At 38.1% G+C, this 27272-nt stretch overlaps 1 protein-coding gene across 2 annotated transcripts in view; it reads left to right on the top strand.

Moving 5' to 3' along the window:
* Positions 1 to 136: 136 nt before the first annotated feature.
* The window catches only part of arhgap10 (Rho GTPase activating protein 10), a 53320-nt gene continuing 26184 nt past the window's right edge, over positions 137 to 27272 (top strand). For both annotated transcript variants that reach the window (XM_088420370.1, XM_088420372.1), the window contains exons 1-14: positions 137 to 644; positions 12424 to 12519; positions 13776 to 13837; positions 15684 to 15755; positions 15862 to 15963; positions 18839 to 18949; positions 19806 to 19910; positions 20077 to 20206; positions 20699 to 20805; positions 20904 to 20998; positions 21853 to 21934; positions 22067 to 22109; positions 22596 to 22664; positions 22923 to 22997. In XM_088420370.1, coding sequence (XP_088276496.1) covers positions 491 to 644; positions 12424 to 12519; positions 13776 to 13837; positions 15684 to 15755; positions 15862 to 15963; positions 18839 to 18949; positions 19806 to 19910; positions 20077 to 20206; positions 20699 to 20805; positions 20904 to 20998; positions 21853 to 21934; positions 22067 to 22109; positions 22596 to 22664; positions 22923 to 22997 — 1303 coding nt within the window. In that variant the 5' untranslated portion in view covers positions 137 to 490. The remainder of the gene's footprint in view (positions 645 to 12423; positions 12520 to 13775; positions 13838 to 15683; positions 15756 to 15861; positions 15964 to 18838; positions 18950 to 19805; positions 19911 to 20076; positions 20207 to 20698; positions 20806 to 20903; positions 20999 to 21852; positions 21935 to 22066; positions 22110 to 22595; positions 22665 to 22922; positions 22998 to 27272) is intronic.

Raw genomic sequence — 27272 nt, forward strand, 5'->3', positions numbered from 1 at the left:
ATTTCAATGTATCGATGCTGTCATTTGTTGATTTTCCCGTGGAAAAAAAAGCGGGAGTGGCGAAAGCTAAATCCTTCCCATCGGCGCTGAACACTCTTTGGTTGAAGTTTGCCCATACACTCACGCAGATGTCAGCAGAGTTTCTCAATCTGTCACTTTTGCTAGGTGGGGTGAGTTTGTTGAGGGCAAAGAAAACATGCACGCGGCAGCTTTTTGACAACCGCCTTGGCGTTCTTTTACCGATTCGCCTCGTTTCTCAGCAACTTTCTCCAGCTTCTCTGCACTTAAAATCTGACAACAACAAAAAGCAACACTCGCGCGCGTGTCATACAAAATAGTCAAGCATGCTAGCCTACGTTAGCCGCTCCCAAGCTCACTAGCTATGCAGCCCACCCTCCAAAAAGCTTAGCTTTTTTTTTCTTTCTTTTTTATTCCGGATTTCACTTTTTTTTTCCCCCCTTCCAAGAGAAGTCGACAAGCATACGGAGACATGGGACTTCACCCGCTGGAATTCAGCGAATGCTATTTGGATAGTCCCTGCTTCAGGGAGAAGATTAAGGCTCACGAAGCGGAGCTGGACAAAACCAACAGGTTCATTAAGGAGCTGTACAAAGATGGAAAGAACCTCATCAACGCTACCAAACGTAAGTCTAGTCCTCGCTTGTGCTCGTTATGATTGCGTTTTATGGAAAGATGCATTCATTTTATTCGTCTTTTAGTCACTCCCCCTTTAACACGCTTGCAGGCTGGTGTAAAATACAACGAAGCAGCCAACAAGCCTATTGCGTCATTGTGATCAATAATCGCTTGATCAATAGTTACAAATTTCCTGTGTATTCTAAATGTTTGACACCGAGCATTACTTTCGAAATTAAAAGGGGCGTGCAGGGGGGGCGTCATTGCAGCGAGGCAAATTATTTGAGATGAAATGATTTCGAAGAAATGATGACGTCTAGTTTTGGGACGAACAATTTCGAAAGATCTAATTGATACCTTACGTGCATTTTTTTCCAATGTAATATATTTTATGAAATACACTCAAATATGGGTCGCTCGTAAACTGTAAACCTATCTAGATGGATGTCAAGTTTATTTTTTTAACGTGGGTCACATTGTAGTTATACTTTCGGATATGGCCGGAATAAATTTCCGGTTTGAAATCAGAGGCAGGCAAAAACTATTCAAAAGACAAGATCGGGGAAAAAAACGATTTTTTTCATTGGTTTTATATTTTAGTTTGAAACCTAAAGTCAAATGAGCATTTCACGGGCCACATAAAATGATATGGAGGGGCCACTTTGGCCCCCGGGCCTTGAGTTTGACACCTGTGTTGTAGAATTTAAAGCAGGCTTGTCAAACTAATTTTATCGAGGGCCACATTGTAGTTCTAATTTTTGTCGGAGGGCTGTGATAAATTTTAAGTCTGTTTGTCACACACTTAGCTAGTTTTGAAATCATAGCCCTGCAAAAAATGTTCAGAAGACAGATCCCTCACAAAAAAAATGTTGGATTTTTGAAGACCACTTGCCAGTTCGGTGTTTTAACCAGAAAGTCGAATCAGGATTTCACGGGCCACATAAAATGATGTGGCGGGCCGGATCTGGCCCCCAGGCCTTGAGTTTGACACCTTTGCAATATGGTTTCTTTGCCTAAAATTTGTTTTTTTTTTAAGAGGGTGGAAACAACCACACACAGCTCAGGTCTTGTATACATTTGTCACTGTACAGAGAAGTTGTGTTTTACAAACAAAAATGGCAGCATCTCATCCAAATAATCAAATGTGGTTCAAGTTGCAATCATGTTTAACAAAGTTGTCGGAAAGTTTTAAGTTTTTATCAATCACATCCAATGTGCCACGACGCTACATTTGTTTTCACAAGTAGTTCACGCAACTTGTTTGGAATTATCCCTCATTTTTAGATATTCTTTTAAATAAACATTTTTTAAATGGGAGGGGGGGAAAATAGGAATAATAATTAAAAATCTTTTTTTGGTGACGGCAGCATGAAACAAACGTGTCGGCCTGGTCTTCATGTCACCTATTTTCCTATCAGGAAACTGGCACTGGTCTCAACATTCTTCTCGGAACATCTTCCACAAATTAAACGCATTTAACAAAGTAATAAAACAATGATTCAACTTGGAAAAAAAAAAAAGACAACAGTGTTCTCGAAAGTATTGGCCCCGGAGATTCTTCCCTGAGCCCTCATCCAGCTAGACTGAAGCCGAACCGATACACTAATAAAACAATAATCCAACTTTTAAGGAAGATTAAAATGCCACTGCCAGAAAGCCGCAGTGTCCTGGAATGTCCATATAAAGGCATATCAGAACCAACAGCGTTTATAAACTTAAAAAAAATAAAAAAAGAAGCTGACAATGATTCTTTTGATATCTTTATTACACAATCTCAAGAATTGAAATAGTCACATGCAATTCTGTTTTTTTTTTGTCTTTCATTTAGCCATAACTATTTGGCCATGGGTGACATATGACTTCACTTTGACCTCTGTCGTCTTAGGGACTCATGAGAAAAAATGTCTCGTGTTGAATTTACATTTTGAGATATGGAAAATGTACACAAAGTGCAGGTAACAGGAGTACCTCCCATTCAACCAGAATTTTTGGAAAGCGCAATTTGGTCACAGTTGAATTCAACGACGGTTTCTCAGTCTGATCACTGGGTGGCGCCCACGTAATGTTGTGCATGATTTAGAAGAAGAAGAAAAAGCGTAAAAAAAAATGGTATCATGTTGGTTCCTTTGACTATAAGATATTGAACTTTCAATTTCTCACAAGCAGTTTTTTATTATTTTTCAGTGGAAACAATAAATCTTTTTATAGTTAGATTTGATGTTTATTTTTTTTTAACAAATTTTTGGGTGTGGAATGCAAAGCTCATCTAGTGAGATATAGATGTCAGTTATCAGCATTTTTTCAACTCCACCCTTACACAGTGTAGTAAATGCATACTTCATCTACTTGGTGGCAACTTTGGGGGCATCTTTTTGGGCGTCCTTTTGGATCTCAGAATTCTGTCTTTATTCACAGAATTCTCACCGTTAAGAAAGTTAGGTTTGATTCTTCTCAGAATTCTCACTTTATAAGTGTTTGTATTTTATTTTTGCAATTTTTAAGTTTTTTTATGAGTCAGAATTTTGAGAATAGGTATATTTCTTATTTTAAGTCAGTGCTTCTCAATTATATTTTGCCAAGCCCCCCCCATTAAAGAGAAAAGTTTTCGAGCCCCGCCCAATCAACACGCTGACTATAAATAAGATCATTATCGATAAAAAAAATGTATAAGTATACCTAAACCCGCCTCCTTTTTAACGTTAACAAAAAAAGCAAAATAAATCAACTTTCAACAACAAAATATTTTTAAGGTGCTTATACGGGTTACAGCTTAGTCTAAAACTGAAAAAAAAAATAAACAAGTGCATCAAAGTGCCTGAAAAAAAAAAATCATGTTTTTTTTTTGCAATTAAACATCACATGATAAAACAAAGCCTTTTCCACCGGTGTCATCCGCACCCCCCCTGTCACCCCCCCCCCCCTTCCCCCCCGCCCATTATCTGAGAAGGACTGTTTTAAGCAAAGAAACAAAAAAGTGAGCAGGACTCTCACTCATCTCAGAATTCTGTCACTGTGGGAAATCTTACTTAATAAATTCTCACTTTGAAGTCCGAATTCTGACAATACAGTCAGATTTATTTTCATAATTGTGTCTAAGAAAAAAAACCCTGAAAACTTACTTAAAAAATCATCACTTTAAAGTGAGAATTCTAGGAATCAAGATGGATCTGACTAAACCTGACGACATTGAAAATGAGAATTCTGTGAGCTCGACTTTTTCGTCAGAATCTGACCCAATCTGGCTAACGTCAGAATTTTGACTTCAGAATGAGAAGTCAAAAATCTGCGAACGTCATAATTCTTATATCTTGCCAGTTTTCTTTTCTTCACCAGCCACAATCAACCGCCATAGTTTTGACCTCGGAACGATCCATTGTCGCGATCATGTGACGTTCCTCTCTCTGCAACACCCTTCCACTCCCACGGCTTGGGAGGATGTCCCGCTACGGAAAGTCCTTGGGCTCGGAGAGGAAACTTGAAGCGGGCGCGCCGGGGACCAAGAGAGCGGTGACATGGAAGTGTCCACTAGAGGAGCAACAAGCAGATAGGCTTTTGTTTCTCGGGTTTTCCTCCTCAGGAACCGAAGCGTGTCCTGTCTCCAACGCTCCCGTTTGTTGTCTTTAGGAAGCATGTTGAGTTACGGTGTTTAGTACTGGAAAAAGTGCATGACTTATTCTCATTTGACCTCTTCATCCCACTGCTGGAATTACCTGGGAGTTAAAAATCGAAGCGTCATTTCCGCAGCCAGACTTCCTTGCGCCACCCACTTGCCAGTCTCCCCCTGAAAAGAATGAGTTTTGTAATGGTCTCAGGCCTTGTCTACCCCTAACCGAGGCTATTTAAACCCGCATACTATCCCCGTTTTGTAGGTCAAAAAAAATCCCGTCCGCATAGTTTGTTTATTGAAAAAAAATGCTGCTACACCAATCTGCAGAGTGCGTCGCCAAATTCTGTCCAATCAGAAAGAACTTCCGTCTCTTAACGTCACCCGCGCCTGTTTCATTGGTGTGAAATAGAGTACAGTTTACCCCCTGTTTACAACGTCCCCGCCTTACATTTTTTTCACCTTACGACACGGACTGCATTTTTTTTTGTCACTCTTTACGCCATTTCTTTCACCTTACGACACATCCAACATGGCAGTCAGTGTGCATGCATGACCGCCATGTTGGATGTATCCGCGCACATGCCTCTTTACACTCGTCACTGCTTACGTCACTTCAATGCTGGTCTGCTATTGGTCGGCGTCACGGTCAAAATGGCCACATGCTAAAGACTGGATCTCGTCTTGAGTGCTTAAAATAACGATTTATTGTGCATTTTACTGCTTATTTCAAACTCGAATGGGTTAGCCATGGGTCCAAAGATTGCTAGTTATGTTTAAGATGATTTATATGAAAGCAAAGTTTAACGAAGGAGGCTAAGCTAGCCTAGCATAGGCTAGGCTACTCTCACTCGGGCCATAACAAGCTCGTCACGTCATTCAAAGGTAAATAAATCCTTTGTATATTTTTTTAATGATTTTATTTAATTGTATTCATGCATATTTTATATATGTAGCACTAACTATATAATTTTGATACCAATTTTTAATACGTATATACAATTTTAATGTTTTAACCTGGGGTTTTATGCACATTAGCTATTTAACATAGGTTTGGATTGCCCGCCATACGGCGAATTCTCGTTACGATACCAACCGCGGAACGGATTAATCTCGTAAACCGGGGGCCCACTGTATACCGATGACATAAAACTCCGGTTTATGTGCTACACGCAAACGCGGATATTGAAAATTTGGCGAATCTCCACTTTGACCTGATATTTTTTAGAGCCCTTTCGCTTTAATGGAAAAAAAAAACAAAACAGGCTCATCTAGCAGATCGAGAGCAAACCGGAGACCTTTATTGTTCCTTTGCAAGAACTCCGGCTACGTGTTGATTGTGCCTCAGTTTGAAGAGGAGCCCGCCTCCGTGTCCGTGTGCCTCGGCCCACTCTGTTGCTCACTATAATCACATGACGACTTCTGCCAAAAAGCCACATCACAGCCTTTCATTAAACTTGCATTAGTTCCACGTTAGAGGTTTTCATTCGGGGCCCGGAGAAACAACACGACGACAGAATTGCACTTTTGGGCATCGTAAAGGATGCCACGGCCGTTGGCGGTTGCGTGACCGCGCTGGCTGTAAAAAGAGATCCACATCTGCGACCGGCCGCATGGTCATTGTTGCCAGTAGGCCTTCCAGCGTGACCTCACTCTCCAGACTTGTTTTGAGAATCAGGAAGTGTCAGATGAAGTAATGCGTCCTCGGTGGGCAAGGGACAACGAGTGGGGTTGGCTTCCTTGAGCAAGGTTGCGCTGAGGGCAAAAAAAAATGGTGGGGGGGGTGTGAACTGGAGTGGATCCATGTTTTGGACTGGAAAAAATGGGAGAGCGAAACAGGAAGTGGCTGTGGAAAAGCCAAGCATGGTGCTGATCTTTAAATGTCCGGAGAAGGTGAGCTGCGACTGACAAGCAAAACAAACAGGCCATGTCGGGCGGATACACAGAGGACATCTTCAGCGCTTAAACTTTGACATATATCTTCCCTTTCTGCTTTGTTTTGGAGCAAACATTCGAATCCGCCCTCATGCGCAGCTCTCCTGCAGTCAGCGTTTCCCGGCTATTGGCTAGCATTGCTAAAGTAAGAAAAAATGCAGATTTATCCAATGCTAACTGAAGAGCAATTAAAGAAACTCGGGCTGGGTGACATGGCCCCAAAAAATCAAATATACAGGTACATTTTCTCTCAGTCATACTTGATAATTACGATTTTATTCGATATGAATTGAAAAACAAAAAAACGTTGATTGCAAAGCGTCTTTCAAGAGTCGACTAATTTCCAAGTCAATGGTTTTTAAAACGACAAATTAATCAATTTATTTCCCAACCCTAAACTTGAACAATTCATCAACCGACCCAATGAATGCGCTTATTGTTGTCCTTCAAACAATGTGGAAAAAAGTTTACTTTTTACCTTTATGTACTCAACTATTTACAGACTTCAGTAACAGTAACACTGGTGTCGTTATTTATTAAATATAAATCTGTACCAGTGGTTCTAAAATGGGGTTTAATGATATTTATCAGGGTTTCTGCGGGTATCAGCAAATTTAATATGATTTTTAATGCAGTGACAGGAACATGATATATTTTCAAATTAAGAGCAAATTATTTGGAACATGAAGCACCGTTTTGCTAAATTGTGTCATATTGACTACTTTGCAAAATGTAGGTTATTATTTGTACTATATGTGAAATATTATTAGTAATGGAAATTTCCACTAGCTACAATTAACATGATTTTACTGAAAATGAAAATATCGATTCATATATCGATTATGGGCCTCTCTCACTATTGGTATCGGCCTGAAAACAAAACATTGGTCCATCTCTAGCTTAGGTCGGCTCACAAATTGTATATAATCGACAACTATTGCAATGCATTCATATTCATTGTACATTTTTTAACCATTATTCCGTATTTTGACCATTTTTGGGTTATTTTACTCAACCTCATCCTCACGGTATTTTATCCAAGGGATGGCACCCCTGGTAATGTGATAACTACTGCAAGTGGTCGTGCCACGTTGGACTTTGACATTTTGTCATCACATGGGTGAATTTTCAGCTCCCTGGTGGAAAACCATGACAGAGTATGAATTCGGAGTCCCGCACCTCTTTCTCTGAATACAGGCACACGTGTTTATGATACAACAAGGCCTGTCCTCGGTCACGGAAAAGAAAAAGCTTGCCTTGTAACATCAGATGGCTGCAAGGTGGAGTCAGTTCATGACTCATCGCCTCGTCTCTGGATTTCCGCGGAGAAACCATGCAGCCGACTTTGACAGTTCCCAAGTGTCCTCCAAAATGGGGAAAGTGGGAAAGGGGGGGGGGGGCTTCTTGGACTTACGCGTACAGTATATCCGGGTGTATATTTGTGCGTGTTGTGGTTGTGTCATTGTTGTATAGACAGCTTCTGGGCAAACTCGCCGTTTTTTTTTGCGGCTTTAATCAGGAACACAAACTCACTTATGTGTCTTCAGATGCTGCCTGTTGTTGATTAACGCCGGCGTCTCATGCGTTCATTCTTTGTGTTTTATGTCATGAAGTCCGCACAGCTTGTCCCGCTAATGGCCCGCGTGAACCATCCGCCCTTCGCTCAGCTAAACGGGGCTTGCATCATCGCACTGTGGTTCCCCGTGATCCCCGTTGCATTTGCATTTAACTAATTCCAACTATTCTTGGATGAAAAAACACAGACATACGATGCTTTGCAAAAGAGTCTCAAAACAGTTTAGGAATGTGTTGTTTCATGTTCCAATTCATCTGCTCTTGATTCGAAAAGAAAAATGTACCGTTCCTCTCACGGGATTTAAAAAAAAGCGTAATATTTGCGGAAACGCTGTTCGAATCTCATGTACCACTTGAAGTGCCCTCAGGTAACCCCAGGGGTACTCGTACGTTTATATGAAAACCAAATTTCTAGCATGTCTAAAATTGATTAAGTACGTTAGAGATAGGCAAGTACCATTTGTAGTAGGTGTACTTGATATCGGTATCCGTGATCTCAAGAATTGAGTACTGGTATAGGTATCGGTCTGAAAAAAGTTTACTAGAGCATTCCTAGATGAGGTAGCTAATTAGCTAACTAGCATGGTTAACACCAATTTGTTTTTGTTCACACGTTACTATGGATGCAGCGGAGGAATACCTCTTTATTTTCTAAGAAATTCTACTTTTGAACTACATGCTGATTTTATCATGTATTTTGAGAATTTCCACATTATTTTCGCGTGTAGAATACATAAAATGGAAAAAAGTTATCTACGAAAGCGTTTCAAAATAAATCATTTTTCAATTGGAATCGGAATACAGTGAAAACATTAAGTACTTTATTACTTCATGATGTCAGGCCAATTATTGCATAATTTGTTGACAATATTATAGCCACGTGACTTGAATGAATTGGACTCGGTTCGGTGATTATTTTGATTTTTAATCATGCTCGAAACGTGGATTGTCTTAATCATCTTCGGCGGTCGGTTCAGTAAAGCAAAAATAACAGCGATTGGCTTTTGTCTTTGTCGTTTGAGTCGTCAAAGTTGCCATTTAAAAGATAGCGTATGCTTGCTCCCACATTGCTAACGACAAATCCACGGTGTACCTCACCTTAAAAAGTCAAATCCTCCTAAAGTGAAGATTGACTTGGCAGTTTGGCCTTGCATCATTTCATATGGGAAATACTGCTTCTGCTTTCATTTGTGTACTTTTTAATGTGACAATATGTTTGCGCTATCAGTGGGAGATGATGAAATTTCCAGCATAAAGCGTACTCATTCCCAAATAGACAACACAAGACATAAACAAGTTGTCCCCTCGTGAGACAGATGATGCGTTTAGCGTGTTATTTTTTCATATTAACCGCAAGATCCTCTCTTGCGGACTCCACCTTGTCGTATGTAATGTTTGACAAGCTGGCAATAAAAACACAAGCAATTGCGCAACAGTTTGCAAGAGTAGTTTAGTCAGGCGGAGTTCGAGGGGTACACAAAAAAAAAAACTGAGTTTCAAACTAGCAGAGGTGCAAGGTGGCTGTTTCTCTGACGGTTACCAATAGCAACCAGACTGCAGTCATTCCACGTGCCGCAAAATGAGAGCTATTCGTGCAGTGAGGGCCATGACAGGAGTCACCTTTTATGGACTTGCACGCCCTGCTCTGGATTCCAGCACGGTGTGTGGTTAAGATTTGGTCTAGATTAACAAACGGTTCAAAGTCAATCGCATTGCTCCATATGTTACAGTAGATTAAGCTGCCAAAACATTTTTCTGGCCTGCAGTAGCTCCATTGCCGACGGTGGAAACGTAATGGCTGAAAGCAGGTTCAGATCAAAATAAAAAATAATAAATGTTAAGATTATTCTTTTTCTTCGCTATTCTTTGCAAATTCAATATTGGTGTTCTATTTATAGAACAAACCCCTGAGCTACTAATGTTCGCAATGTCCTGATCAGATATTGATATCGTATATCAGTCTTGTATCAGCCCAAATATATGTTTTTATATAGTATATATTTTGCCCCCCTCTTTGTTGTCCACACAATATACTGAATATAAAGAACTGATTTTGAACAAACTTTGATTTTTCATGTTGAACATGGATCATTCACACTGATATCGTATCGAATCGATACTGGTATCATACAGTACTCCAGGTTGCAATATTTGTATCATACTTTAAGTGTAACAGTTGTATCATGACAGCCCTGTAAAAAAAAAAAAAAATTGACAAAGTTTGCTGCACTCGCTCATTGAAAAGGAGAAAAAAAATTAACTTCTCTTTTATGCAACTCATTTTGTACCCTGTTTAGAAAATGGCTCAAAAAAGAAAAACGAAGAGCACATTAGCGGATATTAAAATCGTATCTCATTGAAGCCACATTAAACTGTCAAACCAGTAATCATCTAATTGTTTGCTTAATTTTTTGATTGGTTTGATAGCTACTTTATTGTATTAGTCGAAAGTATGGATGGGTGAGTACTGATAATTGGTATAGTATTGAGCTGATTATTTATGCCGAGCGATATTAGCATTGGCCACTTTCTTGTGTTTCATTCATCACAATTACACAATTACATGTTAAAAGATTAGAAAATTGTGGTCAATTTCCGAAAATTTACGACGTTTAGTATCAGTATCTGAGACTACTCAAAAGTTCAGAGGTATTGAACATCCCTAGCTAAAAGTTTAAATGATCTGTTTACTACCGATTACCCTCAACTGGATTAAGCTAGCACCTTCTGTAATTGACTTTAGGTTATCGACCGCGCGGTGTAAACCCTGAACTGGTTGCTAGCCACTTACAATGTACATATTGACTGAAATTATTTCCAATACGTTATGCTAATTGGTAGAACAGGCAACATGAGCAACACTTGCTACTTTTTTTAAGAACTCACAGAATTCATATCTCAGTCTTGATAGACATGAATACACACATTATCTTGTTCGTATCGCACTAATTCCTGTGACTTTATGTCGACCGAAAAGGAACCCTGAAGCCGTGCTTGCTTTGGTCACGCCGACCGATGTGGCTCTTGTTCTGTGAGGCCAGATTTAATGTTAATCCACAACATGTGTTTGCAAACTATTCAGAGAACCTCAAGGCTAAAAGGTGAACTGCAACATTTTGTTTGATACTCGAACAGTTTTAATGTTGCCAGTAGACTGTTTTCAATTGAGTCAAGGCCAGAGACACGCCGACGCTTCCTTACACTGCACAGCTCCAGTCTTAAAATACGCCTTCCACATTCTGCCATGCTTCCCAAGGGGGGACGCCAATGCCGTGGTTTGCACGCCAAGTCAGGGGAATAGTTTTGCTTTGCCTTGCGCGTGAATGCTATTTGCAGAGTCATTTTCCTTAACTAGTCGCCATGCGAATGGTTAGCCCACCTCGTCAGACAAGTTTTGACTTGCAGCAGGATGCCCAAACAGGATGTTTGCAGTGGGGGTTAACCGCTATGCATATGAGGGTGATTTACATGGTGCAACTGGAGACAAGTGACACGGCTGAAGGGCCGAGCGGGTAGATCATTCACGTCGCATTTTCGGCCAGACGTTCCCAAGGCAAATGCATAGACGAGAAAAGCAATGATGTCATCAGAGAGCGCTGATGTCATTTGATACAGATGTTGGAGAATGAGCTCATTGCATTGCAGGCTGTTCATCGGGTTTCTAGTCAAGGGTCAAGTACGCTTGAGATCTAAAGTCTGGATTGCTGGATTACTAAAAGCATGCAAAGTCATGCTTATGCATGATTTTTTTGCAGATGGACAATGCCCAGCATTAATGGAGTCACCATTGCCAGGCACCCCCCCCCCCCCCGCCCCCCCCCAAAAAGGGAATATGGCCACCGCCAACTGCCCCCCACGTTACTCTCCTACATTGCTAAACGCCAAATAGTAGTCATTGAACCCCGCCCCTCCGTTGACACACACACACATTGGCAAATAATAATAATCTCTGAATGGCATTTGTCATCATAAATCTTTGGTGTCAAGCATACAGCCCACGGGCCAGATACGGTCCACAAAGAGGTTTAAGAACACACTTTTCTTCAGTTTTCTTTTCATTCTTTTAAAAAAAAGTTCTTGAAGTGTAGATTAATACTTAAAAGGGAATTCAACCCAAAACTGTTCCATGAAGCCTCACTAGTTTAATCACGATCAGTAGTGTTTTTTATGGAATATGAATTGAGCAGTAAAATCTACCTGTTTTTGTTCATATTAGTGGTTGGCCATTTTGTCTTTTTTTTGGCAACTCAAAGTGATATCGCAGTTATTCAGGGATAAGGTAACAACCAATCACGGCTCACGCCACATGAGCGAACTCTGAAAACGGGTCAGCAGGTTGACAAAAGTGACAAAATGGCCGCCCCCAGATATCAATAAAAACAATTGGACGTTGCTGCTTAATTCACATTCTGCAGACTCAATATTAATCAGAATTTTGTTTTGTTTACTAGTCGGGGAGCATCAAAAATATGGTTTTCGCTGGGTTGACTTCTTAAAGTAAAATTGGTAAACAAACATTTGGTAAACAAAAGCAATATTTATCAAGACGACAGCTTTGTGCATCTTGGTATATTCTCAATCAGCTTTATGGATGATGATTTATGACCTGTAATAAATTTTTCCACATTTTTAACCGGTCCTTTACTTTTTTTTTTCTTTCTTTCTTTTTCCAGAGTTGGGAATGGCGCAGCGAAAGTTCGCCCAGTGCCTGGGAGAGTTTCAGTTCGAGTACATCGGCGACGCCAAGACTGACGACGAGCGATGCATCGGTAAGTGCTGCCTTTCTGTGTCACCACCATTTGAAAATGTTTGTCTTCTTTGGTTCTTCTCCGGCTACTCATTTTACACGAAGTTTAAATAGAATCATGCTTGTGTGCCTTGACAGCAAAGCGAGATGATTTAATGTTGGCCCAAATATTTTGAATGCTTCCACGGTGAACTCCTGCAATCTCGCCGGTCATCTTTTACACTCTCGCTTTATTGCACATTTTTAAGTGGCTGTTTTTAATGGCTAGTTTGAATTTGGAAAAGCACGGCTTTAATTTTAACAATGCTTAGGCATGCTGCTGCATAATAGAAAAAGGAAAAGGAAGGTCCAACAGAGTTGAGGGAATCTTTCTACTTTTGTCTCTGTTGGGTCTTCTTAAGTCATTTGTTTTCCTCAAAATAATTTGATATGAGTCTCACATTTCACAACAGCAAGAAAGTGTGTTCTAAAAATCAGTTTCAATGGGATTTAGTAACTCTAATTGTATAAAACGCATGCAGTCCTATAAAAATATTTTTAAAATGAGTTTTTCACCTTGTCTTTATATCACAAACTTTTGTCCGTCACTGGTCGACTGTGATAAATTTGTTCACTGTGCTCTCAGATTTTTATTCATAAATAAAGATGTAATAATGCGTAAGTAGCTACAAGAAAAACAAATGCAAAACTGTGTCTTAACAGGAGAATTATTTTTGTGATCGCAATCAAAACACTATATTACACTATATTGTGCTTCATAATAAAATAAGCTAAATATTCTGTATAGAATATAAAGAAACAAACACTTTATGCATCATAATTTAATAATTCAATGCATCATGCTGCTCCTTCTTGTATGCCCTTTTTAGTATTGTCCAGTCATACAGGCAAATAACTATAGTCAATGGGGGGAGGTAAAGAAAAATAAATAAAACCCCTATAGCTATCCATTCAAACATTCAATATATATTTTTTATTAAACACAATGGTTGTCTGTGAAAAGTAAATTTATATGTGTATATATATATATATATATATATATATATATATATATATATATATATATATATATATATATATATATATATATATATATATATATATATATATATATATATATATATATATATAGTCAAAACAACAACTGATGGTTTTTCTCTTGAACAACTCCAGGCCACTCATATCACATGTTCTCTCTATCTGCTTTTATGGACCTTTTTTCCCCTCTCCTTTCTTTTTAGCAACGTTATCAGAAACCATTAAACTCATGTTTTCCAGATGAGTCACTGCAGGAGTTCTCTTCATTCCTCAAGAACCTGGAAGACCAAAGAGAGCTAATGGTGAGGTGGACCAGTCAGAGCCTGAAAAGAAAAAGAAAAAGTCTGGGAAATACCTGCATGTGTGTTTCAGTGCGTATATTTCAAACCAGCAGGCATGTATTAATGTCCATATTTGGTACTCGCATCTATTACCGTCCTGCTCTGTCATCCAGCAAGAGGTCCCAGGAGGCGAATTTCATTTTCTCTCGCAGCAGCAGGGGAAAAAAGCCGGGGTGGAGAAACACACCGCTCGATTGGATAAACGAATGCCGATAGTGTTGCAAGTGTTAAATGTCTAAGGGTCATTTCCGCTGCACCTTGAAGGGTGTGGCTGTTTTGCACTTTTAAATACAAATCTCGCTGGCTACAAGGTCATCGTTGTTGTTATGTAATTACGAGACCGTATCAAGCTCATGACTCGGAGCTGACGACAGACTGTTTTAAGGCCCCGCGCTCGAGACGTTAGTGTGGTTTGGAAAAAAAATAGTATGGGATGACATCACGGTGCAGTAAGGAAAAGTGGGACGGGCTGCAAGCACAGACACGTACGTCTCTGTGGCCACGAGCTGGAGGAGCAGCCCCGAGGGAACTGGGAAAATATGTTACCTTTATTGGTGGGACCTCCTGAAATTGAGCACAGTCTTTTCCGTCATGGTTGATTTCCAAATTGGAATTATTGGAATTATTATTGTATTCCCTCTGAAAAGCATTCATGATAATTACCTTTATTTGTAAATACTGCCACCAAAATAAAACACTAAAGGTGTCATTTTAAGTTGTTTTAAATGTAAAGTTACCCATTTTTTTTAATAGATTTGATATTTTTTAGATTTAACTCTTTCAGTGCCAACCCGAGAGTGCCAGCCGATTTCGAGCACGTTGACGTATCTTTCAAGGCCGACAGAGTTTTGTATTATATGACAAAGTAGAAATTTTTGGCGGCATACGAAAGATCGGATTCCATTGTTTACCTTCAAAAAGAAAGTCCGATTCTACCTTATTCCGTTCCTTAGTAATCCCTGCTTGAAAATGGCTCATTTGAGTGACGTCAAGCTATTTCGGGCGTATGTATTTCAACAATGCTCAATGGGGACAATATTAAGGGGGGCACTGGCTACAAGTGTCATCTATCCATTCATTAAAAAAATAAATTAAAAAAACGTTGTTGATAAGAATTCTTGTCACTGGCACACAATCGAAGTATTTTACACGCCGAAAATTCTCATCCATGGCACTGAAAGAGTTAACATGGCCCTCCCACCAGTATACTTCTTTATAATACAAATTTACACCTTCACAAATATAACCTAAACCTTTAAGAAGACTTAAATTTTCCCTCAGAACTTAACGACTTTTTCTTATAGTAATTTTTCACGAAAACCATTTGTCTATAGAATGCAGAGGACGCTATGGGATCATAGGGTACCTCCAGTGGAGCAAAAAATATCAACCAAAAACAAATGTCCACTACAGTGGACACAAAATAGGCTTGAACTCAGAAGGATTTTCAATCCTGTTTTCATATTTAACTCTAATTTAAGGATCTATTTTCATAATCCATCCATCTTCTGTATGCTTATCTAAATGTACAATGAAAATAAAAGCAGCCATCTTAAAGCAGTATTGACTCTTGTATTAAATCAATAATATATATTTGTTGATTATTTACAGTTATTAACAATGTTTTTTTTCTGGTATTAGATCAGTAATTCTATTTTAATGTCCATGATATACTTGTTCACTGCCATTAATTGGTATAAAAAACCTTATTTACTTCAATCAAAGGGAAAAAAAAAGATCAAAGGGAGCTAATGCATTTTAGGACGACAACAGAGACATTCTAACGGTGTCCTTGTCCACTTTCTAGATGAGAAACATCACAGAAACCCTCATGAAACCCTTGGAGAAGTTCAGGAAAGAGCACCTCGGCACAGTCAGGGTACGCCATGAAAACTAATTGCATATTTTTTTTCTCTAAAGCTCAAAGCAGTTTGTCTACGACGTTTCGCCCTCCGCTGAAATTGACTCTGCTCTCCTTTGTCCAGGCGGAAAGAAAAAAATACGAGAAAGAGACTGAGAAATACTACAGCTCGCTGGAGAAGCTTCTCAACATGTCTGCCAAGAAAAAAGAGCCGCAGCTACAAGAGGTATTTGGAAGCACGCTCTTGTAAAGGCACTTTGGAGTTTACATATTAATCCCGATATATTTGGGTGACATCTAGTGATATAACAATAATTAAAAAAAAAGAGGAAAGAAATCCCTAAAAATGTGCAAAATGCGTCCCTATTTATTAAAGTGGAACTACATTTGTAGTTTTATCTCATGCTCAATCAGGAACAGCAGAAGAGAGATGCTGTTTTGTAATTGTTTTATTCCAACAAATTCAGTCGCAAATGACGTCACAATTCCAGATTAAACTTTAAAATCATACTACGTTTTTCAAAAGAGCCACTATAACACAATTTTGCAATAAGTTGTTTAATGTTCCAAATAATTTGCTCTTAATTAGAAAACGCAAACTCTTATTTTCACCTGTGAGTCGGGTCTCTACGATTTTAATCCATTTTAATCGAAGTAATAAACCCAATAAATATTTATTCAAATGTTTGATTTATTGAAAATAAATAAATCCTGTGGAAAATATTTAGCTCATGATAATGTATTTAGAATCACATATTCATATCTTGTGATTAAATTGCTTAAATGTCATAATTAACTAATCAATCCCAGTCGGTAGATGACATATTTTTCATGTGTCTGCCTGAGTCTGTTAGTTTGCTCGTTTCCTAATATTTAGTTGTGTAACTGAGTTTTTTTTTCTATTCTTTAGCCCTCTTGCCATAATTTGCCCATTTCCACTTTTGCAAAACATCCATTTTGCTAATTTTCACATTTTCGATTGTCAGAACAACAAATAAATCCATTTATTGCCCAGTCCTCTGTGATACTAACATCACCTAGCGAAAAATAAACGTACATAAAACGTACCCTCCTCTTTCGCCTCTGGACGCTTTGGTTTAGTCGGTCCTTGTTTGGGTTGTGGCATTCCGCCGCGCAGCCCTATCGGACCACGTGAGTCTCCCAGTGACGCACCTTCTAGTGACAGTTTTCCTGGCCGGCGCGCAGAGGAAACGTGCACTCTGTTTGACCGTAACACAGAGGTCAACTGTGGCCGCTGCAGTGCGCGCTACAATCCATACTGCCATCTGAGTGGAGACCCCTGGCAACCTCTTGCTTGTTTTTGCTGTCCCATGTGTCCATGTAAGGTGAGCGGAGAGGACACTTGAAACTGTTGACATTGTCGCTCTAAACTCTGTGGCGCAGGCTACACGCTGATACATTTATGTATAGAGAAAAAATGAGTAGGAGAACTAAAACATCCACTGTGGTATTTTGAACTGTAGTGAACTGAACCACGTAGAAAAATGTCAGTGCGACCCATGGTAAGGCTTCACAATTTTTTTTCGAATGTTTGCTATTCTTTTCAGGAATTGAGAAAAGTGGTGTCGAAGATCCCTAATTTGTAGTGCCCGATATTGCCGTTGATATTTTCTTTTTGCAGAGGAAAATATACTATATTTTTCGGACTACAAACAGCCGCGGACCATAAGGTCATAACATTAGATATTTATGCAGAACGATGGTACATAGAAGTGTCTTTTTAGCTTTGTTAAAATTCTTTCTTTCTTTCTTTATTTTTATTTTTTGGCCTGCTACAGCCACATTCAGTAACAGACGCATCAAATTTGCATGTCACAAAAATTGTTCCATAACTTGACACCTTGGACACGTAGACACATTTGCTTTACTGGTGGATTATCTCTTGGTGGCTAGCAAAAAAAAAAAAAAAAAAACCCAGCAGAAATCCTGCACTGGATTATTAGCCACAGGGCTCAAGTCATGAGAAAAAAATTGTAGCTTAGTGTCCGAAAAATACAGTATATGTGGGTTGGGATTGTCTTCATGTGTTGTTCCACTTTGTGTGTTAACATAGAATAGAATAGAATAGAATAGAATAGAATAGAATAACATTTGCTTCAATGGTACTAGTTTTTCTTGATTTTAGCATTAAGTTAGCAAGGCCATTCTGGGCAAAGTCGTTTCAAAAAGCAACACATAAACAGACAGTAAACTTTAACAGAGACTGAAATTGCGTAGCTTGAAACAAGTTCACCTTTTAAAATCTTTTCGCAAGTTGAAAAATAAAGTGTTTCGTATCATGATAAAACTCAAAAGTCCCTCAAGTTTGCTGCTTATCAGGAGGTAACGCACTATATGCTAATGCGCTCAATCCAGCTCCGGCCTTTCCATAATGTTTAAGTAAACTATCCCCACGCTATGTCACAGCGGAGCGAAAATCAGGACTGATTGCTCACAGCACATCTTGGCAGCTAACAAAAGATTTCCTTCTAACTTGATGGGTGGGCAGGAACTCCAGAGACCCAATTTGTATACATGCAATTACAAAAAAAATCCAAAAATCCATCTTACGTTCCCCTTTTTCACCTTGAAATGAGGGCCAGAATCTGAGGAAATCCTCCATAAAGCTCCCTATTATTGTTCCCCCATTGACACATAAAGCGCATTTTATAGCTGATGATAGTCTACTGCTGTTAGGACCATAACACAGACATAATGATGGTAATTATCGTGTCAGGATTTCCTCTAGTTTCAGGAACATATACAGCATTTACCCCGAGAGGCGACTACACCGCCTTCGTGCCGGTCTTGGGTTTTTCTCTTCCAATTTTTGTTCACAAATGAGACATTCAAATCATCGCTGGTTTGATTTATCGTTTTTGAATTCGACCGGGTGATTCAGACTCTCCTGGAGCATCATTTTAGCCCCGTGTTGAAATTTCAAATCCACTCGATCGAGCGAGGACCCGGTAAAGTCTTTGCGGCCGTCGCAACATATTCCAGCAGATTCCAGACTGCATCTGCGTATGATTATAAATGATGGTCGTCGTGTGTGTGTGTGTGTGTGTGTGTGTGTGTGTGTGTGTGTGTGTTCCCCCCAGGCAGACGTCCAGGTGGAAACCATGAGGCAGCACTTCCAGGAGGAGTCGCTGGACTACGTGTGCAAGCTGCAGGAGATTCAGGAGAGGAAGAAATTTGAGTGTGTGGAACCGGTGAGTGACGTGTCAAGTCTTTATTTACAAAATATTAAGGCTACAACGAATGATGTTCCAAATTATGGAAATTCCTTTTAATTTTTTATGATATCGGTAAAGAATCAATTGGAAAGAAACCACTAGGGAACTCAAATTTCCAACAGATGATTAAAACATGGAACATTTCAAAAAGCGACGATTTTGTTTGCCCAAATAATCATTGTCCAAATTTTGGACCATATAAAACCATTATAATTAAAACCTTTGAGATGCATTTTAATAAGATTTATTACATAGATTTTCTGGCGATTTTTGCAAAATTCCGTTAAGCGGCGGTCAAACTATGTCAGCAAACAGAAAATTCTTTGATGACTTGTGTTTCACCCCAAGACAGTAGGTGGCGGTAGAGACCAGTTAATGGCTATCTAAAACACTAAAACACTAGGGAACTCAAATTTCCAACAGATGATCAAAACATGGAACATTTCAAAAAGCGACAATTCTGACATTACTATGTGGTTGCGGCTGGACATGCGAGATTTTGTGTACCCTAATAATCGTCCAAATTTTGGACCATATAAAACCATTATAATTAAAATCTTTGAGATACATTTTAATAAGATTTATTACATAGATTCTCTGGCGATTTTTGCAACATTCCGTTGAGCGGCGGTCAAACTATGTCAGCAAACAGAAAATTCTTTGATGACTTGTGTTTCACCCCAAGACAGTAGGTGGCGGTAGAGACCAGTTAATGGCTGTCTTAAAATTGTCATCACCACGTCACTGCAAATAATCACCCTGAATCGAATCAAGGATATATCAAGATATCGTATTGAATCGACGCCTGTCAATTTGCTGTCATCCTCCGCAGATGCTGGCCTTCTTCCAGACGGTCTTCACTTTTTATCACCAGGGCTTTGAGCTCGCCAAGGATTTCGACCATTATAAACGCGCACTGCAGATCAATATTCAAAATGTAAGGAATGACATACTTCTTCTTTTTGAATACGCTAGCACAGTTGTAAAACACATTTTGAATGTGAATTCACTGCAACAGCTGAATGTGTGGTCAGATTTTAAATTGTGTGATCCTTAAGAACGGCCGCCTATTTTAATTTTTTTTGTCTTTCCTCTGCACTCAGACGAGGAGTCGATTCGAGGGTACGCGCTCGGAGGTCAACGAGCTCATGAAGAGGATTCGAGAGACGCCTCAGGAGTACAGGCAGACCAGCTCCATCAGCTACGAGGGATACCTTTACGTGCAGGAAAAACGTGAGAATTCTTAGTTTTCTTTTTCAGATCATTTATTGTTGTTGTTGTTGTTTTAACATTTCAACTTTTTAGTAAATGTTTTCTATGATTTACTCCGGTGGTTCTCAAATTGAGGTACAGTACTTGAAGGAACTTCAGAGGGTGCTTGATATTTTAAATGAAAATAAAAAACAAGCAAAACCCTCTTAAAAAAAAGTATTGAATTATTTGTTTCAGGTTAATGTGTCATTAAATACATTTTATGTTCAGTAGCTTATTCAATTTCATTTTTGTAATAACTCAATTCTCCCCCATACTTTTAGTTTTTGATCATTTTTTTCAAAAAACGTTTCTGTAATGATAATTATGACAAATGAAAACATCTAAGTGAGCATCTGAAAAATGTGGAATATTTGAATTCTTTAAAAAAAAAAAAAAAAAACTAAACTAAAATTATGTGATTGAGTGAGGTAAATACTTTATCTCATTCATTGCCCTCTTTACGATATCTAGGACCGCCTCCTTTCGGTTCAAGCTGGGTGAAACGCTACTGCACGTTCGTCAAAGAGCAGAAGATCCTGCACATGGTGACCTTTGACCACAGATCTGGCGGAAGGAGTGTTAGTGTGCATTAGCGCCAACCGGACATTCGAATTTTCGGACCCATCGGCGGTCGTTTTTCTCACTTACGCCTTTTCGATTTCGTTTTCATTTTCAGGGTGAAACGGAATCAGTCACGCTCAAGTCCTGCGTCCGCAAAACCACAGACGTGTTGGACAGGAGGTTCTGCCTGGAGCTGGACATTACAGATCGGTATGCTTCAATTGGTCAGCTCATCTTATATTTACATATTAGAGCAGCCATAAAAAAACAAAACAAAAAAAAAACAATGAAAGAATAAAAACAGATCAAAATACATAAAATGTAGGTCTCATCTTTCAAAGTGATATCACCAAACAATGTTTCGTGATATAAATATATATATATATATATATATATATATATATATATATATATATATATATATATACTATACGAATGAAAATAACACATTTCTTTAAGCGGACGCACGTTGTAAGGAAGCCAGACAATGCTTCAAAATAAATGAGAGATTTCAAGCAATGTATTAAACGAAGCGCATTGGTAGGCTTTTATTTTGAAGGAAGCAAGGTCGTGACAACAATTCATTCCTTGATCAACAAACATGGCGAAGTTGTAAAAAAAGTTGGTACAATACAAAACGCGCCGCTTTTTTGCCTCGTTCGCGTGCGGTGTGCCATTAAACTAAATCATCTCCAAAATATTATTTCGGGTGCAGCCCACGCGGCCCGGTACCAGTTGGGACCGGGGGTTGGGGACCACTGCGCTGGGGGATTTTCAAATGCAAATCTGGGAACTTGCGTATGGCTCCGTAGCAACTCATTCGAACCACCAGGGGACGCTACCAGTACCACAAAATTCCCAAGCAGGCTTGAAGACCAGGTATTCGAAGGTGTTTGTTTTTCGGAAAAAAACAAAACAAAACAAGGATGCATCTTCTATTCAATGATACTGTGTATCATTTATGTAATAATGTTAGGAAATTCTGCACAAATAAAATGGAAATGTTAACATTCTGGGGCCATTATTTGATGAAATATGTCCTTCATTTTTCTGCTGCGTCTCAGGCCGGGCACGGTCCTCACAGTGCAAGCTCTGTCAGAGAGTGACCACAAATTCTGGATGCTGGCCATGGGCGGGAAGGAACCTGTGAGTCAAACAACACGTGTCGTCATCCACAGCGCGCCCAGTTATTAAAATGACACCAAAGTGATTGTTTGCGCTGACCTGGGCTCGCCTTCTGGATCACTTTGCCACAATAACAAATATGTCTCATTACAGATCGGGCGCTATCTGGGGAGGACCTTTTCCAAAGAACGAGGAAGTAAGTGTCAGAATGATTATTGAATTCTAGGGTCACGCTGAAAGGAAAAAGGATGATTATAATGTCTAATAATTATGAGAATGAGTTTGAAATGATACTACGATACTAAAGCTGTAAGTATTACAGTACAAAAACATGTCAAAATATTCATTACAAAACCATTACAGGAGTGAAGTTACTGTAAAAAATATATCATTTCCGATCTTGAATGTTTGAAAAATAAAGTTGGAAAGAAGTAATGCTTTTGTAATAACCTTTTAAAAACATGAAAATGGAGATGGAAATATGACAAAAACAAAATAAAACATGACGTCGGTGTCTGATTTATTAAACTTCAGAACGTGAGCATCGTTGGTCAATCCGATAAGAACGCCAACTCATGTTCTGAAAATATGCAGTATGAAAAAAAAATCTTACGACCATTCATAATTCAGTACATTTGAGGATTTGAAATGCAATGTTTTTTAAATATATATTCTCTTACAGTTGACGCTCAATTGGATGATGTGGGCCTGTCTTTTGTCAAGAATTCCATCAGCGCTATCGAGACACGAGGTGAGCATAATTTAACTTCGATCACATTTACCGGAGCAAAAAAAAAAAAAAAATGCAACCGTCGCGCTATTTTGCTGCAGTGTCTCAATGAGGACACTAGGGATCAGGCAAGCGCCACTTTTAAAATCGCTTTCCTCCTATTATGCACTGTTCAAGTTGATGTAGACGAGATACACACTTCTACTTATCTTCTAGTTATTCCGTTGATGTTTGTATTTCTTCTCTAGTCACAAAAATAATTGCGATGTCATCACACAGGTATTAACGACCAAGGCCTGTACAGAGTCGTGGGAGTCAGCTCGAAGGTTCAGAAGCTCCTCTCGCTAATGATTGGTAAGGTTTTTTTTAAATTCAAAACAGTTCCTACGTGTCTTAAAAATGCTTTGGCCATAGTTGCTTCAAAATAGGTCCATTTGGATTTCTGATAAGCCAAATAGCAAATGCATCTTGGATAGGGTTTTGTCAACTGACTACTGGGGGCGGAGCTAAGGACATATGACAATACAAGCAGCTACTTGAATGGGAAGCCCAGCAAGAATTTTCACTCATGGTGGCACTACTTCATACAGTTGTTAGTTAGCGTGTGGAGCTGTACTGATAAATTAAAAATGGGGATGAATAACAGGAAAGTATTCCTTTAAAACAAACATTATTTTCAATATTTTCATGTGAATAATATAAATCATCCAACCAAAATTGTGAAACTGCATAATTTTTTTAGGATCAATGACTATTTAGTCACACTGATGAGAATCAGGTTAAAATTATGAGAACACACCACATGGAAAAATCCAATTTTGCAAAAATTTTTATAACTAAAGAAGTCATTTTCTTTAGAATAAAGTAAAATTATATTGATAGTTTAGTTTCAGGATTCTAAAGTTGCATTTTAATTAGAAAAAAAAAGAACAAAAAGATGCCATCAGTGTCTGATTTATTAAACTTTAGAACCTTTCAAACTTCATTTGTAGTGGTCCGCAAAAAATGAATCAACAAAAAGTGTCCTCTTTGGATAATAGAAAAGATCTGTTATTAAAACAAAATTACTTAATTATGAATGAATATTTGCCCATAAAAAAAATCCAACGTAAAGTGTCAAACCTGTACATTAAAAGAAACCATTATAAATAAATATTTGTCCACAGAATTTTTTTCAACATGAAGCGTCCACTTTTGGATTACAGTTGAGATCTGTTCCAAAAATAAATCATTAAATATAATAAATATTTGCCCACAAAAAAATAAGAATAAAGTATCAGACCTGTTTTCAAAAATTAAAAAATATCAATGAATATTTGTCCACAGAAAAGGATTAAAAATAAAGCATCATCTTTTGGGATTGCAGAAGCAATCAGTTCACAAAAATATATTACTAACTTAATTACTAATAAATATAAAAACATAATCAAAAATAATCAACATAAAGTGTCAGATCTGTTCTTAAAAAAAAGAGAAAGAAAGAAAAATATTTGTCCACAGAAAAATATTCAACTTAAAGTGTTAAAGTGATCTGTTCACAAAATAAATAATGAACTTGACAGGTAACGAGAGGTGGAACGTGACAAGTTGGGCGGAACCATTCTAGTATGGGGAAGAATCTGTGTTTTTCAAATAATGAAATAACCTACTGAACATAACATTTATTTTATGCACTTATATTCTCCTGAAACATTTAAATAATTCAATATTCTTAAAGGCCTTTTGCAGGTTTGTTAGATTGCTTCATTTCAAATCTCGAGTACCCCCTGGAGTTCCTTCAAGTACCCCTAGGGGTACAAACACCCCCATTTGAGAGCCACTGCATTAGGGCGAGACGCGAATAACCTTGCCATCTCGCCGAGACGACCCGGACGCAACTTTGGACACAAATGAAACGGCTGTGCACATACAGTAGATTCGCAGCGGCAGTCTTCCACTTTTGGTCTGCCCTTCATTCGCCTACTCCGACATTCTCCCCCTCGCGTCCTTCCTCGCCTCCTCTCTCGTTTGCCGCCTCCTCTGGCAGACGCCGGCTTGACTTTTTCCAGCGCTGCGTTGAGAATGTCAACAAACCCAAGCGGCAGAAGCAGCCAGGCTTGTCTCATCTTCCACAAAGCTGCACACTCATGCTATGCGCAGTTCCCATTAGCTGACACTACAGACCAATGGTGCTCCAACTTTTTTCCATGATGTCCCCGTGTAAAATAATTTTGCAGTCACATACCCCCTGAACCAGCATAGCATTTTTGGATTCAAATGAATAAATAAATCGACCGTGATTCCCCAAATATAAGACACACTTTTTCCCAAAAATGAAGGCCAAAAGCATTGGTGCGTCCTATAAATGGTAACGTAATTTTTTTTAATTTTTTTTAATTGGACACCACCACATAAGACGTGTTTTGACGCACAGATGTGCAATTTTAAATCGGCTGTATTCTCATTCACAATAATTACCGTTATGGGACGAGCTAGAGCACAGGTGTGAAACTCAAGGCCCGGGGGCCAGATCCGGCCCGTCACATCATTTTACCTGTCCCGCGAAATGCTAATTATGACTTCACGTTTCTGGCTAAAATACTAACTTTGCAAGTTGTCTTCAACTTTTACTTTTTTTTGTGACAATTTTTCGAACAGTTTTTAGCAGCATCAGATTCCATAATGTGTAAATTTGAAATTTATTTGACTTCAAAGTCACAGCGGCCCTCCGACAGAAACGATAATTGCACTGTGGCCCATGATGAAAATGAGTTTGACCCCCCTGAGCTAGAGGGTTGAAGTCAATTGTGTGTTAGCAGCCAGTGCCTGCTGCAGCTAACAGCAGCTCGTGCTAGCTGTGGTCATCACAACATTATTTTCAATAAAAGAAGCGAGCAGACTGAACCAACGTCCGAGTCCAACCCACACAATCATAAACTTGGTGAAACACGGACGTTGCGCAACTTTGGGTATTTATGGCAAAATGAACACGAGCTGCGTCGCGAGGAAAAGCGTAAACAAACCTCTTTGAGCGCATTTACCGTACACTTGCGCTGCGTTCACCGAGCGCTCACAATGTGGGAAGTATGAAACACAAGTATGAAACAGCTTCGTTGGGGAAACTATATGATGGAGTGCCTAATTGATTTTGTGAAAGAACTCTATGAACCAAGCCGAAGTTTTATTTTAGCTCATGTGGTTGCGTTTTCACTGTACACATTGACATCGGCAGCACTGTGTGGGTGAATCACACTTTAAACCCCGAGGACCCTCCTCCTCCTCTTCCTCCTCTTCCTCGTCTCGAATCCATTGCCGTGGCCGGTATCCAATCGCAGTGTGTGTTACAGTACAAATTGAAGAGAGTGTTGTGTGGCAGACAAGACCGGCTGCACTCTACGCGGCGTAACAAACTTTTTGCCGTCTGCTGCGCGGTTAGTATGTGGCACAACTATAGTATATATCATTTTTTGACGCACCGTTAACGTGAATTAAAAGTGAGAGGTCCATATTTTTTTGATATACCAAAAGTTTCAGTTTGAATGCAAACATACACATAGCTTTTACATATGACAATGTAATGTAAATGCCACATTAAAGTGCCCTAGTTAACGATTGTAAACTATTGTGCAAAACGGCATCTTCACCATTGAGCAAATGTTGTAAGTGGTTGATCTCGAAAATGACGAATTAATTGATTTTAATTCACATTTTTGCCCAGCCCTATGACAAATAATTGAATAATTGAAGAGACAGACCTATATATATATATATATATATATATATATATATATATATATATATATATATATATATTTACAGTATATATGTATTTCTATATATTTATATATATATATATATATATATATATATATATATATATATGTATGTATTATATATATATATATATATATATATATATATATATATATATATATAAAAACACGAATGGGTGGTTTTTGACTCTATATATCCTGACATAAAATAAAAAAAATTAAAAAAAAAAAAAAAAAATATATATATATATATATATATATATATATATATATATATATATATATATATATATATATATATATATATTTACAGTATATATGTATTTCTATATATTTATATATATATATATATATATATATATATATATATATATATATATATATATATATGTATGTATTTATATATATATATATATATATATATATATATATATATATAAAAACACGAATGGGTGGTTTTTGACTCTATATATCCTGACATAAAATAAAAAAAATTAAAAAAAAAAAAAATATATATATATATATATATATATATATATATATATATAAAAACACGAATGGGTGGTTTTTGACTCTATATATCCTGACATAAAATAAAAAAAAAAAAAAAAAAATATATATATATATATATATATATATATTTATATATATATAAAAACACGAATGGGTGGTTTTTGACTCTATATATCCTGACATAAAATAAAAAAAAAAAAAATATATATATATATATATATATATATATATATATATATATATATATATATATATATATTAGCTTCTACGAATCATAAAAAAACAACACGAATGGGTGGTTTGTGGACGCGAAAAGCAATAATTATAAATCCTCCAAAATTTAGTTTCATTACAAGTGTTTGTC

The sequence above is a fragment of the Hippichthys cyanospilos genome, chromosome 7 (genome assembly GCF_059441005.1).
Source record: "Hippichthys cyanospilos isolate Australia breed blue-spotted pipefish chromosome 7, RoL_Hcya_1.0, whole genome shotgun sequence".
NCBI lineage: Eukaryota > Metazoa > Chordata > Actinopteri > Syngnathiformes > Syngnathidae > Hippichthys > Hippichthys cyanospilos.